Source organism: Postia placenta, assembly GCF_002117355.1.
Source record: "Postia placenta MAD-698-R-SB12 unplaced genomic scaffold POSPLAscaffold_14, whole genome shotgun sequence".
NCBI classification, from domain to species: domain Eukaryota; kingdom Fungi; phylum Basidiomycota; class Agaricomycetes; order Polyporales; family Adustoporiaceae; genus Rhodonia; species Rhodonia placenta.
The window spans coordinates 204,665-218,881 of record NW_020169845.1 but is presented as its reverse complement, the minus strand read 5'-3'; the positions used below and the strand labels follow the sequence as shown (position 1 = coordinate 218,881).

The 14,217-nt window shown below is 52.4% G+C and overlaps 3 protein-coding genes across 3 annotated transcripts; 2 read left to right on the top strand and 1 right to left on the bottom strand.

Annotated features, from left to right (window-relative positions):
• Positions 1 to 2,434: 2,434 nt before the first annotated feature.
• POSPLADRAFT_1153001 (hypothetical protein) lies at positions 2,435 to 3,081 on the top strand (the record flags this gene model as incomplete). The annotated part of the gene is made up of 2 exons (XM_024486708.1): positions 2,435 to 2,890; positions 2,986 to 3,081. Coding segments are annotated over 2 exons (552 nt in total), but the record flags the coding sequence as incomplete, so codon positions are not given.
• A 130-nt stretch (positions 3,082 to 3,211) lies between these two features.
• POSPLADRAFT_1152579 (hypothetical protein) lies at positions 3,212 to 5,058 on the top strand (the record flags this gene model as incomplete). Its single annotated transcript, XM_024486668.1, has 3 exons — positions 3,212 to 3,641; positions 3,854 to 3,867; positions 4,666 to 5,058. Coding segments are annotated over 3 exons (837 nt in total), but the record flags the coding sequence as incomplete, so codon positions are not given.
• Positions 5,059 to 10,823: 5,765 nt separating this feature from the next.
• On the bottom strand, positions 10,824 to 13,545 carry POSPLADRAFT_1152628 (hypothetical protein; the record flags this gene model as incomplete). The annotated part of the gene is made up of 13 exons (XM_024486674.1): positions 10,824 to 10,993; positions 11,045 to 11,233; positions 11,771 to 12,027; positions 12,079 to 12,105; positions 12,161 to 12,258; positions 12,310 to 12,445; positions 12,512 to 12,642; positions 12,689 to 12,813; positions 12,868 to 12,976; positions 13,033 to 13,116; positions 13,167 to 13,256; positions 13,305 to 13,340; positions 13,405 to 13,545. 13 exons carry the CDS (start codon positions 13,543 to 13,545, stop codon positions 10,824 to 10,826), a joined length of 1,593 nt encoding a protein of 530 aa, XP_024335283.1.
• Positions 13,546 to 14,217: the final 672 nt, after the last annotated feature.

The window sequence follows — 14,217 nt, the reverse complement described above, 5'->3', positions numbered from 1 at the left end:
GCCGACGCGGCCACGGGGGCCGGTGAGTCAGAGCGGCTGTGTCAGCGGAGCCCGAGCTGTGCCGCGCACTGCCGTCCTATCTAATCTAATCGTACAGTAGATAACAACGCGTCCATATCCGGCAGGTAGTACAGAGGTCGCGGGTTCGAGCCCGCGAAAAGGAAAAAATTAAAAAACGGCTAGACGCCGTACCAAGTCGTGACACTGTCCCCCAGTTCTATTCACTTCATTGTTGTGCTTAACAGCATTACCTCCCCCATACTTAAGTGCTTTATCTCCCCCCCTAACTATCAAGCTATAAGGTGGGTTTGTAGGTTTTGTGATAGGTGGCCAGGAATGTCTAAATTTGTCAATGAGTACGTAAGCACCTGCGACGTGTGCAACCGTACCAAGACATTCCCAGCCAAACCCCAGAGTCCACTGAAGCCGAACAAGATCCCCGAGCGCCCATGGCAGATCATCACCACAGATATGATCATTGGCTTGCTGAAGTCTGATGGGTTCGACTCGATTCTGGTCACCGCCGACCGCTTCACCAAGCAAGTCCACTTCTCGACCTATCATGAGACCCTGATGGCGGAAGGTGCGGCAGATCTGTACATCCACGATGTATTCAAGCATCATGGGGCCCTGGCCAAGGTCATATCAGACCGAGGTCCCCAATTTGCTTCAAAGTATCTCCATGCGGTGTACAAGGGACTAGGGATCGAGTCGGCGCTGTCCACAGTGTTCCACCCTCAGACAGACGGCCAGACTGAGCGCTGGAATCAGGAGATCGAGCAGTACCTGCGTGCTTTCACCAGCCACAGGCAGGATGATTGGGCAAAGCAGTTGCCGCTCGCGGAATTCGCGCTGAACAACCGAGTTCACTCCGGGACCGGGCACTCCCCATTCTTCCTGCATCAAGGGTACCATCCTGAGATCCAAGTGCGGATCAACCCGATGTCGGCAATGCCCGCGGCCGCTGATCGTCTCAAGATCCTGAAGGAGATCCGCGATGATACGCGCTCTGCGCTTGAGCTGTCAGCCAAGCGTATGAAGGTGTACTACGATAAGCACATGCAAGAGGCACCGGTCTTTGCGCCGGGGGACAAGGTCTGGCTTGACGCTCGAAACCTTAAGCTGAAACAGCCGAGCAAGAAGCTCAGTCCCAAGCACCTTGGACCATATGCCATGCGGAGGAAGCTCGGAGACTTGGATTATGAATTAGTCCTGCCGAAGTCGGTGCCGGTACACCCGGTGTTCCATGTCTCCTTGCTTAGCAAGTACACGCATAGCGATATCCCGGGCCGGGAGCCGGAGGGACCACCTGCAATCGAGGTTGAGGGGACGAGGAGTACGAGGTTGAGCGGATCAAGGATTCGCGGATCTTCCGGCGTCAGCTGCAGTACCTCGTCAAGTGGAAGGGTTATGACGACTCGCATACGTCATGAGAACCGGCGTGCAATGTTGCCAATGCGCCGGCCCTCATAGCCGACTTCCACCGGAAGAATCTGAACGCCCCTTGTCGACTCAATGCTGCTACATTCAATGGTCTCAACTTTCAGCCAATGCCTTCGCCGCTGACTGAAGCACGCTGCCGCTCTGGGTGGGAGATGGGCAAGGGTGCCTCGCATGAGGTCATGCGCCGTTGAGGGGGGGGGTAATGTCATGACTTGGTACGGTGTCTAGCCGTTTTTAATTTTTCCTTTTTGCGGGCTTGAACCCGTGACCTCTGTACTACATACCTGATATGGACGCATTGCTATCTACTGTACAATTAGATTAGATAGAATGGCAGTGCACGGCACAGCTCGGGCTCTGCTGACACAGCCTCCCTAACTCACCGGCCCCCGGGGCTGCATCAGCATGCTGCACACGGACCAGCTGTGCACAGACCAGTGCGCACAGCCTTCTGTAAACTTCCCCTGTATATAAGCCTGCCTCTGCTACCCTAGGGACCTCAGTTTCGACCTCTTGTCCCTAGGTCAGTAAGCCCATGTACTTACTTACCTTTTCAATGCTAACTTACTTGTCCCTAGCCTTAGGTTTGAGCGCTGCTCACCATCGCTTCGGTGAGAACCAGTCAAACACCCCCCGCTTTTAGATCTTCCCCTGTCGCTTGACCTTAAGTCGCGACATTAGGTCAAAACTCCCATAGCGGCCGGTGTTCCTCGGAACCCACACACTCACACTTTTCTTTCCTATAGGTTGGGTGGTGTGCACCCTTACTATACCCTATGATACGTAGATAGCCTACTGTACATTGCCACCACTCAGGAAACAAACTCTTCAGTACCTACACTTCAGTGGGCGGTACTTGTTCTCATGGATGCATAGCCTTGGTTCCTGCTGCATAATAGTCAAAAGCAGTATTGGGCCCTATGTGAACTGTAAATCTCAGTGTCATCTTGAGCGCCGTAGGTGTAAGCTAGATTAGCACAGCCTTTCGTAGTACGTGCACCTCCCCGTCCTCCCCCCCTCCATTGTGGCTGCCTGTCAAGGCCAAGTTCACGCTTTCGACTCTCAGGACCTCGTCGACGTCTACATCCCAGATGGCCCTGAGACTATCATCCTCACCTGTGAGCAGCAGCTGTGCCCCAATCGGACACCCCGATCGATCGAGCAGGATTACCCATGGTACAAGGTGATCAGAAGGGCCCAACATCCGCTTGGCTCCCGTAGCACCCTCGCCTCCCGATCCACCTCACGACATTCTCGCCCTGTCTCCCCCAGCTCCTACCTCCCCCAAACTGTTGCCAGTCCAAGTCAAATGCGAGGAGATCTCCCTTCAGACCCTGCACCAGAGCTTGAGCCTGAGAAGGGTGCGGGTGAAGAAGGAGTCTCGGAGTCTGAGTCTGCGGATTCTGCTCAGTCCACCTCACTGACAGTGCTTGCCTCCACGTCAGCAGTCCCTGACATACGTAACCCCTCCTCTGGGCTTCCTCCAGCACCTTCACCGCTGTCACCGCCACGAGGCGGCTTGTGCACTTGTTCCCCTGGAAGTCCAACCAGCAAAGGGCCACCACAGCCGCCTCCGCCCCCGCGCCGTCCTCTGTCCCTCCTGCCATCGATAATGTCTTCCCCTGCGACTGCCCCTGACAAGGAGACCTTAAAGCTTCTCCTCCCACTCTGATACGATGGCAAGACCGTCATCGAATGCAACAGGTTCCTGTCACAACTCCGCATCTATTGGTTGGTCAACACATCATGGACAACCATTGAACTCAAGGTGCAGGTTGCGTTCAGCCTGCTCAATGGTGATGCCTGCACCTGGGCCACTCCTTACTTCTCCCAGCTCGCATCAGTGCAGATGGGTGTACAAGGAGTCAAGACCCCATTCCGGAACGAAGCAGCCTTCACTGCTACCTTCAAGGCTTGCTTTGGTAACCTCAACGATGAGGCAGCGGCACAAGTAGAGTTGGCAAAACTCTGTGTGGACAAGTCGGTCTGTGAAAAATGCACTGCTGCAGAGTTCTCCGCGCTGTTCAAGGGTCCGGCGGACCGTTCTGGGTATGGGGACCTAGAACTACGCGACAAGTACCTGAGCGACATCCCCTCCCATGTCTACCAAAAGATTGAGCTTGAGGCCTTCACCACGTGGCAAGAAGCTGAGAAGCGCACCACTGAGGTCGAGCAGATCCTTGACATTAGCCAGGCACGTCGGCCCGATGATATGACCTACAGAACCCTAACCCCTAACCTGGGTGCGACCTAAAGGGACTAGAGAGCCGGATTATAGTCTTAGTGAGAGGGGAGTTAGCAGCAAGGTGTCCCGTGGTTCGGGTGAACATGAGAAATGCCTTCGGAAAAAGGCTACGAACAATGGGGAAGCTACGAGGTGGCTTCGACACGTCGTCGAAGCTACTCGGAGGCTGGGGGTGGCTAGTGGAGACGATCGAAGCTCGGCAGAGCTCTTCGACGTATCGTAGAAGGAAGGGACACGACTCGAAGGGGGGGGACTTAGCTAGGACGCGGTTCGCAGTTTCTTCGACAATCGTCGAAGTCAAAGGGTTCGTCGAGACTGTATCGACGAGTAAACGCAGTGGATGAGGTTTCGAGGTTATGCAGTGAGGGACGAAGTGACGCGGTTTTGGGCTTAGACGCAGGGCGAACTCGACTTATGAGCTCTGAACTCGAGGGGGGAACCGGATCTTGTATTTTTGGGGAGAAGTACGACAGATTTTATACTACACAGGACGCTACGACTATTTGAAAGTGGCACACTGGTACAAGGGGCTTTGCATTGTTCCTCAAGAAGCTGCCTCACCGAGGGGCACATACCAAGTCCATCGGTAGAGTGACGTCATGCCGAACGCGGAGATGAAGAGAAACATGCGAGACACTTCGGACCGGTGTCCGTCGTTGAAGGCATGTCGCGAGGTTCGATACCTAATCGGGAAAGACCGGCTACATCGGTGTGGCTTGGAGCGATGCGCGCGCTTGGCTGAGCGGTGTCAAGTGGCCCTATTGTTCGCCGAATGCGGAAGATGTTCCGAGATCTACGCACGAGGCGTCGGGACGACCATGCCGAGCTTCGAGTAAGCGTCGCGCGCCGCCGAAGGTGTCGAAGAGCGTCGAAGGCGAAATCGAAGTGGTGGGAGACTGAGTCGAAGTGCCAGGCGGGATGCGACTGCCGAAAAGAGGTGAATTGGGGCCCAGAGGGGCTTGGCGCCTATCACTGAGTTGAACAACTTCTTCTCGGCACAAGGTCGAGGACGCGGTGGGGCACGTGGTGGTGCACCCCGACCACAAGGAGCTTCGGCCAGCATCAATGTGGCCGTCAGAAAAGGTGACTTTCCAGGCGAATGCTTTGGCTGTGGGAAGCAAGGGTACCGACGTTTTGAGTGCCTCAACTGTAAGGACAAGCCTTACACAAAACACGCTGACGCGCAGGCTACGGTTGCCTTGGGTTCCACCCAGGTGGCGACAAGCGCCCCCGTCGCTTCATCCTCGGCGAGTACAAGTGCCGCTTTAGCAAAATTGGATAGTTTTGAGCTGGCGGACTTAATAGCACATATAAAGTCGATGTGCGAGGAGCTCGAGCACTACCGAGCAATGAAGGAGGAGTCTTTTTGATCCAGTCCGCGCTTTGTGCCGCATGCGTCAGGTCGCGAGTATCATGTAACAAGTACAATGTATTGTCTTCTGCAATGGTGTATGGGTTGGACCAGGGGTCTCAGCACTTTCACATTCCAGTAAGACTTCAAGGAAAAAGATGGCACAAAGACATAATCACTATGGTGGACAGCGGAGCCACCACAAAGTTTATCAACAAGTGATTTGTCATAGAGAATAAGGTGCAGACGCAGAGGCTGAAGGAGCCCATTCTGCTCTATAATATCGATGGCACCCTGAATAAAGACGGAAGCATCTCAGAAGTAGCCGTGCTACAGATGCAGATAGGAGAACATGTCAAGAAGACAGTGTTTACAGTCACGGACATAGGTCCAGAGGATGTGATTGTCGGGTTGGACTGGCTATGCGAGCATAACCCTGAAATTGATTGGGAGAAAGGCTCCGTCAAATTGTCACGATGCCCTGAAACATGCAGTGCCAGGAGGACTGGCCAAATGGAGCAAGCAGCGACTGCGTGTGATACGGGGGTCAGGCTCATGGCACGCAGGCGTTTGCCGAAGTCCAAACGGTCAATTATAGGCACTTGCCGGAGTAAGGTACTCCCGGACTTCGAACCCGAAGAAGATCTGGTAAATGTTGAATGGGATGAAGCCAACTTGATCGAGGCCTGGGAGCAAGGCATTATGCTTCCTGGTGCTCCCCAGCTGTTCGTTGCAGCTGGGAATACGTATTCCCAGCTATTCGCTGAGGAGGAGATCAAGAAGAAGGTCGTCAAGACCACTGAGGAGTCGGTGCCCAAACAGTACCACGAGTTTCTGAAGGTTTTCTCCAAAGAAGCATCAGAATGGCTACCCGAAAGGAAGCCTTATAATCACGCGATCAAGCTTGTGCCCGGCTATTCGATGTTCCACTTGAAGGTGTATCCCTTGTCAAACAACGAGCAGGAGAAACTCGACAAGTTCCTAAAGGAGCAGCTGGCGAAGGGTTACATACAGGAGTCGAAGTCGCCAATTTCGTCCCCTTTCTTCTTCATCAAAAAGAAGGAAGGGATGCTTCGACCCGTGCAGGACTACCGCCAGCTGAACATGATCACCGTCAAAAATCGCTACCCGCTGCCACTAATCGCCAAAATGGTAGACAAGCTCCGTGGCGCCACGCTCTTTACCAAGTTTGATGTTAGATGGGGATATAGCAATGTCCGGATCAAAGCCAGTGACAAATGAAAGGCGGCATTCATGACTAACTGGGGGCTGTACGAACCTCTGGTGATGTTCTTCAGCCTCACCAATTCTCCTGCAACCTTCCAGGCCATGATAAATGAGATCTTCCATGATCTCATCGTCGGCGGAAAGATCCTTGTGTACCTGGATGATATACTCATCTTCTCCACCAACAAAGAGGAGCATGAAAAGGTCACACGCGAGGTTCTTTGTCGCCTTCAAAACAATGATCTATTCCTGAAGCCTGAGAAATGCGAATGGGATGTTCCCAAGGTCGACTACGTTGGCTATGTGTTCGGTGGCAATGAGGTAGTGATGGATCCCGCGAAGCTAAAAGGAATTAATGAGTGGCCGGTACCCCGGAACAAAAAGGATGTTCAGAAGTTCCAGGGGTTCTCCAACTTCTACTGCCGCTTCATCAAAGACTTCGCTAAGATCTCGTGACCACTCAACCGGCTTACAGGGAACGACCTATGGCATTGGGGTGAAGAGGAGCAGCACGCCTTTGATGAGCTCAAACAACTCTTTGCAACAACTCCAGTTTTGGCGCTATACGACCCTAACCGGGAGACGTGCATCGAAGTCGATGCCTTAGGGTATGCCACCAGTGGCATGTTGATGCAGAAGCAGGATGACGGTAAATGGCACCCAGTAGCCTTCCGATCCCATGTGATGGATCCAGCGCAGCAAAACTATGAGATCTACAACAAGGAGATGCTCGCAATCATTGAGGCGCTGGATGATTGGTGCCACTATCTCGAGGGGTTACCCAATCAGTTCAAGATCGTGACCAATCATAAGAACCTCGAGTACTGGTGTTGTTGCGACTTGAGGTCTAGCGACAGGGGAAAACCGAAAAGGAGCTGGGGGCATTCGACTGATTCTCACCGGAGCGATGGTGAGCGACGCTCAAACCTAAGGCTAGGGACAAGAAATGTATTAGTTAGTTAAGTAAGAAAGAGAATACATGAGGGGCTTACTGACCTAGGGACAAGAGGTCGAAACTGAGGTCCCTAGGGCAGCAGAGGCCGGTTTATATACATGGGGAGATTAGGGCAGGCTGTGCGCGTTGGTCCGTGCGCAGCTGGTCCGTGCGCAGCATGCCGACGCGGCCCCGGGGGCCGGTGAGTCAGAGAGGCTGTGTCAGCGGAGCCCGAGCTGTGCTGCACACTGCCGTCCTATCTAATCTAATCGTACAGTAGATAACGACGTGTCCATATCCGGTATGTAGTACAGAGGTTGCGGGTTCGAGCCCGCAAAAAGGAAAAAATTAAAAAATGGCTAGGCGCCGTGCCAAGTCGTGACAGCCGTACATCCCAGCATCTCACGCATCGCCAAGCACACTGGTCATTATTCCTGGCTCGCTTTGACTTCCACATCATGCATAAAGCCGGGACGTCGAATGGAAAGGCCGATGCCCTGTCCTGCCGGCCAGATCATCAGATTGGTGATGAGGACAATAACACCGATCAGGTGGTTCTCAAACCAGAGCGCTTCCACATCACCTTTGCCAGGCGCGGCCATGCCTCAGTAACAGTTGATCAGTCGCTTATGAAACGCATCAGGGAATGTTCAGAGAAGGATCGTGTAGTGGCCAAGGCACTTGAAAAGGTGCAGGACCTCGGGCCGCCCTGGCTGCAAAGGGGCTTTGAGGAGTGGAATGCCGACCAAGGGCTTCTGCTGTTCCATGGGTGTGTATACGTCCCAAGGAACGCGGAGCTCCAGCAGGATATTGTCAAGATCCACCACAACTCGCCGATCACTGGTCATGGCGGTCGTGCCAAAACCCTTGAGCTCGTGTCACGGAACTACTGGTGGCCAGAAATGTCTAAATTCGTCAACGAGTACATAAGCACCTGTGACGTATGCAACCGTACCAAGACATTCCCAGCCAAGCCCCAGGGACCGCTGAAGCCGAGCGAGATCCCCAAGCACCCATGGCAGATCATCACGACCGATATGATCATTGGCTTGCCAAAGTCTAATGGATTCGACTTGATCCTGGTCACCGCCGACCGCTTTACCAAGCAGGTCCACTTCTCAGCCTGTCATGAGACCCTGACAGCAGAAGGTGCAGCAGATCTGTACATCCACAATGTGTTCAAGCATCATGGGGCCCCGGCCAAGGTCATATCAGACCGAGGTCCCCAGTTTGCTTCAAAGTATCTCCATGCGGTGTACAAGGGACTCGGGATCGAGCCAGTGCTTTCCACAGCATTCCACCCTCAGACGGTGATGTGATCTACAACACCCTAACCCCTAACCTGGGTACAACCTAAAAGGACTAGAGGCAGGTTATTGTTTCAGTGAGAGGGGAGTTAGCAGCAAGGTGTCCCGCAGTTCGAGTGAATATGAGAAACACCCTCGGAAAAGGCTACAAACGCTAGGGAAGGTACGAGGTGGCTCGACACATCGTCAAAGCTACTCGGAGGCTGTGGGTAGTTAGCGGGGGATGGTAGAGACAATCGAAGCTCGGCAGAGCTCTTCAATGTATCGTAGAGGGAAGAGACACAATTCAATAGGGTGGACTTAGCTAGAATGCGGTTCGAGGTGCAACACAGTTCTTCGACAATAGCCGAAGTTGAAAGGTTCGTCGAGATGGTATCGACGAGTAAACGCAGTAGACGAGGTTTCGAGGTTATGTAGCGAGGAACAAAGTGACGCAGTTAAGGGCTTAGATGCAGGGCGAACTCGACTTATGAGCTCTGAACTCGAGGGGGGAACTGGATCTTATATTTTTGGAGAGAAGTATGCCAGATTTTATACTACACAAGGGACGCTACGACTATCAAGAGTGGCACACTAGTACGAGGGGCTTTGCATTGTCCTACACGAGTCTGCCTCACCGAGTGGCACGTATCAATTCCATTGGTAGAGTGACGTCATGCCGAATGCGGAGATGAAGAGAAACATACGAGACACTTCGGACCGGTATCCATCATTGAAGTCACGCCGCGAGGTTTGATACCTAATCGGGCAAGACCGGCTACGTCGGTGTGGCATGGAGCGATGCACGCGCTTGGACAAACGGCATCAAGTGGCCCTATTGTCCGCCGAATGTGGGAGATGTCCCGCAATCTATGCGTGAGGTATTGGGACAACCGTGCCAAGCTTCGAGCAAGCATCGCGCACCATCGAAGATGTCGAAGAGTGTTGAAGGCGAAATCAAAGTGTTGGGTGACTGAGCCGAAGTGATGGGCGGGATGCGATTGCCGAGAAGAGCTGTATCGGGGCCCAGAGGGGCTTGGTGCCTATCAATGGATGGCCAGACCGAGCACTGGAACCAGGAGATTGAGCAGTACCTGCGCACTTTCATAAGCCACAGGCAGGATGATTGGGCAAAGCAGTTGCCGTTTGCAGAGTTTGCACTGAACAATCGAGTTCACTCTGCGACCGGGCACTCCCCTTTCTTCCTGCATCAGGGGTACAATCCTGTGATCCAGGTTCAGATCAATCTGATGTCTGCGATGCCTGCAGCCGCTGATCGGCTCAAGATCCTGAAGGAGATTCACGATGACACACGCTCTGCGCTCGAGCTATCAGCTGAGCGCATGAAGGTGTACTATGACAAGCACGTGCAGGAGGCACCGGTCTTCGCGCCGGGGGACAAGGTCTGGCTTGATGCCCAGAACCTTAAGCTGAAGCAGCCGAGCAAGAAGCTCAGTCCCAAGTGCCTTGGACCTTATGCAGTGTGGCGGAAGCTTAGAGATCTGGATTACGAATTAGTTCTGCCAAAGTCGGTGCCGGTGCACCCAGTGTTCCATGTCTCCTTGCTTAGCAAGTACACGCGTAGCGATATCCCGGGCCAGGAGCCGGAGGAACTGCCTGCGATCGAGGTTGAGGGCGACAAGGAGTATGAGGTTGAGCGGATCAAGGATTCGAGGATCTTCCGGCGTCAGCTGCAGTACCTCGTCAAGTGGAAGGGTTATGACGACTCGCATACATCATGGGAACCGGCGCGCAATGTTGCCAATGCGCCGGCCCTCATAGCCGACTTCCACCGGAAGAATCTGAACGCCCCTTGTCGACTCAATGCTGCTACATTCAATGGTCTCAACTTTCAGCCAATGCCTTCGCCGCTGACTGAAGTACGATGCCGCTCCGGGTGGGAGATGGGCAAGGGTGCCTCGCATGAGGTCATGCGCCGTTGAAGGGGGGGTAATGTCACGAGTTGACACGGCGTCTAGCCATTTTTTAATTTTTTCCTTTTTGCGGGCTCGAACCCGCGACCTCTGTACTATATGCCTAATACGGACACATCATATCTACTGTACGATTAGATTAGATGGGGCGGCAGTGCACGGCACAGCTCGGGCTCCACTGACACAGCCTCTCTGACTCACCGGCCCCCGGGGCCGCGTCAGCATGCTGTGCATGGACCAGCTGTGTATGGACCAGTGCGCACAGCCTGCCCTTATCTCCCCATGTATATAAGCCGGCCTCTGCTGCCCTAGGGATCTCAGTTTCAACCTCTTGTCCCTAGGTCAGTAAGCTTCTCTTTGTATTCCTTTTCTTACTAACTAATATATTATCTTGTCCCTAGCCTTAGGTTTGAGTGTCGCTCACCATCGCTCCGGTGAGAATCAGTCGAACGCCCCCAGCATTTGGTTTTCCCCTGTCGCTCGACCCTAAGTCGCGACAGATAACCTCATACATGCTATCTTGGAGAATTGGAGTAGCCCTTGCAACCATAGACCACACCATCATCTTAATTTCTAACAGCAGCCATCAGTCAAGGAGTTGCCATACAGTCACAGCCTGTGTACCCATTATGGCAAGAAACCTTCCAGGACAGGCCCATCTCCCAAGACCAAATGGTAGGTATGAGGGGCTGGTCATGACCGCTGGCTTTGCATTCTGACCAGACCACCTTTCAGGACAGAAGATATGGGCGTCCATGCCGTGGTAATCAACACTTTCATTGGACAACATTGCCAAAGAAAGCAGTAACAAGCCTGCAAGGTTGATGTGAGAGCATGGAGAAATGGAAAATATATGTCGCGACTTGAGGTCAAGTGACAGGGGAGCATCTGAGAGCTGAGGGTGTTTGACTGATCTCACTGAAGCGATGGTGAGCTACGCTCAAACCTAAGGCTAGGGACAAGTGATGTATTAGTTAGTGGAAGTAAGTAAAGGATACAAAGGGAGGCTTACTGACCTAGGGACAAGAGGTCGAAACTGAGGTCCCTAGGGCAACAGAGGCCAGCTTATATATAGGGGAAGTTTAGGGGAGGCTGTGCACACTGGTTCGTGCACAGCTGATCCATGCACAGTATGCTGACGCAGCCCTGGGGGCTGGTGAGTCAGAGCGGCTGTGTCAGCGGAGCCCGAGCTGTGCCGTGCACTGCCGCCCATCTAATCTAATCATACAGTAGATAACGATGTGTCCATGTCAGGCATGTAGTGCAGAGGTCACAGGTTTGAGCCCATGAACAGGAAAAAAATTAAAAAACGGCTGGACGCCGTACCAACTCGTGACAATATATGCTTACCGTGAGGAATGGCATAGTTGGCAAGTAACATGTTATGTGTCGTACTCCTATATGGCATCAATGTGTCACCTTTAGTTCGCATGACCTCTCGGATGAAGGCGTTAAGGTGGTTTGCACCTTTCAATACTCGATAGATGCAGGAGAGGGATATATTTCCCGTCTCTGGATTCACATATTCCTTCATCTCTTGTCGTATGGAATCCAGATACTCAGGGGAAGTAGCAAGCTTGAATACTACCCATACAACCACGGAAGCGCTACCCAGCAAAGCGTAAATGTGGGACAAGCAATATGTATGATTCACATACCTCTGATGAACAGAGGCAAAAACGATGCTGCAATAGCACGTTAGCCGCAATCAAGACAAATGTGTATTGTCCGGTTACTGACCCCAGCAAGATAACAATAACCTTCACCACAGATAAGACGGTGACTTCACCGGTGTCCGGGTCTGCGTGCTTGCAGGCGAAATATGCAAGTAAAGTGACCTAAGTGATGCCAATTTTATGAAGTAATTGCGATTGAATGGCAAGGCTCACATTGCCGTTATCCCAGTCATCCTCCTTCTGAATTGTGGGATCAGGCCTCCAGGTCTTTCCCCTGAGTTCTCTCCAAACCACTGGTCCTAAATGACCCAAAAAGCGGTAACTGACGGAATACATCATGACTCTGAACCTGAGCAAAGCCTATCAATTAGTGTTCCAACTCTATCACACATTATTGAGTGAGTAGGCACGATACCAAGTGAAGATGCGCCAAAGAACAGGCATTGACCGTGCGAATATGGATGTATTCTGGTAGATACCCGTTAGAATCGCGATCTCCGCAGCTACCGCCGTGACGAGGGCAATGTTGATCTCGTTGACGTATCCCTGAACGGGTGAGGTTCGTCACAAGTGTAGGGCAGGAACACCTTACCTCGCCCAAGATCAAGACAGTCATCGCCTCCGCGATACTAGCGTGAGCATGCTCAAACATATCTATAGGTTGTCCTTGGTGGCGATGCATGATATCCTCCGTCCTCTTCACGAAGATGGGAAATACTGCACAGTTATCAAGATCAACAAGGCCTTATCTTGACAGAGGTGAGTGTATACTCTGCTCAACCACATTTTCTAATCGAGCGTTGATGCCGTTCTGCACAGTGTCTTCCAAATCGGAAACCCAAGATGGAAAGATGGCCAGGAAGTAATGCAGGTTAAGGATCTGCTCGAGGGTGAATAATGAGTTGAAGGCGACAGAACGATTACGCTCAGACCTACAGTAGTGGTGCCACCTTCAAAACTGAAATCTCCGTCCGTCGTCAAGACTGAGGCTTTTAGGGATTCATCTACAATGTATTCCAGCTAGCAAACGGTCATTTATAATGGTGCACAAAAACGTGAAAAGCAAGTACCCGACCCTTCCGTCGCACAGCTATAATGGGGCCATGATCGGCAAGTGCTCGCCTGTAAGCTTTTTGAGGGTCCGTGAAGATCTCCTTCTCCTAAACAGTGGTATATGAGCCGTCCAAGTTGCGCCAGAGACTGCGTACCGTCAGGTCAACTAGAGGCGGCGCGTTCGCACTTGGCTACGGAGAATTATCGGATTTTCAGCGCCGCTAGTAATGCCAAGGGACCCACGCAGCAACTCACAATGTGCTTCGAAAGAGCGCGCCATATGCTGTAGAGAAACACAGCAGTTAATAGAACAGCCTGCAGCATCAGACATGGTAGTGCAGCGACAGGGGAGAATTTCGTTCTGAGAGCAATCTCGTCGCACGGGCTGAACGGCATTTATGCAGCCGTCTTATGGTTTGGAAGATATGAATATCCACTATCGCAGTAATCCCATCAATATATCAATATACAAGGCACACAACTACTAAAGGGGCCAGGTGTTCGTCTCGCCCAACGCCTCTTTGATGGCCGTGAGAAGAAGATATTCAGCAAACGGCGAACAGCATCGAACCATTGAGCGCATGACCTGTGCTTCTGTCAGTTAGATAGGCGGACCCTACCATAATCCTACTTCTCGTAGACAATAATGAAGGATCTGATAACATGCCTTCATATGAACCAGGCAATTGAGGCAACGTCTATGTGCCATGCTTCAGATGCAGCTTCCAGAAGACCGTCGCGAGTCTTCTCGACACAAATCAGCCTGATAATACACAACCTGGTTCTCTCGGTGTCACGGTGCACGGAAACCAAGCGGGTACTGTCCAGGCTTCATTGATATGGTAGAAATATCGGTGTTCCAAGAAGGATAGCTTAAACCGGGCTGACGTGGACGGAAACCCGAAGACGGACTTGGCTTCTGAATAGCAGCAGGCCCAATTTGGAGTTCAGTTGAGTTGCATTCGCACGGGCCTCGGGTGGCAGAAGTAAGGCAGTAAGGAAGAGTCAGGAGACCCCAGAGACAAGCCTGCTGAAGCAAGGTTTGAATGACTTCAGCTCGCACTTATA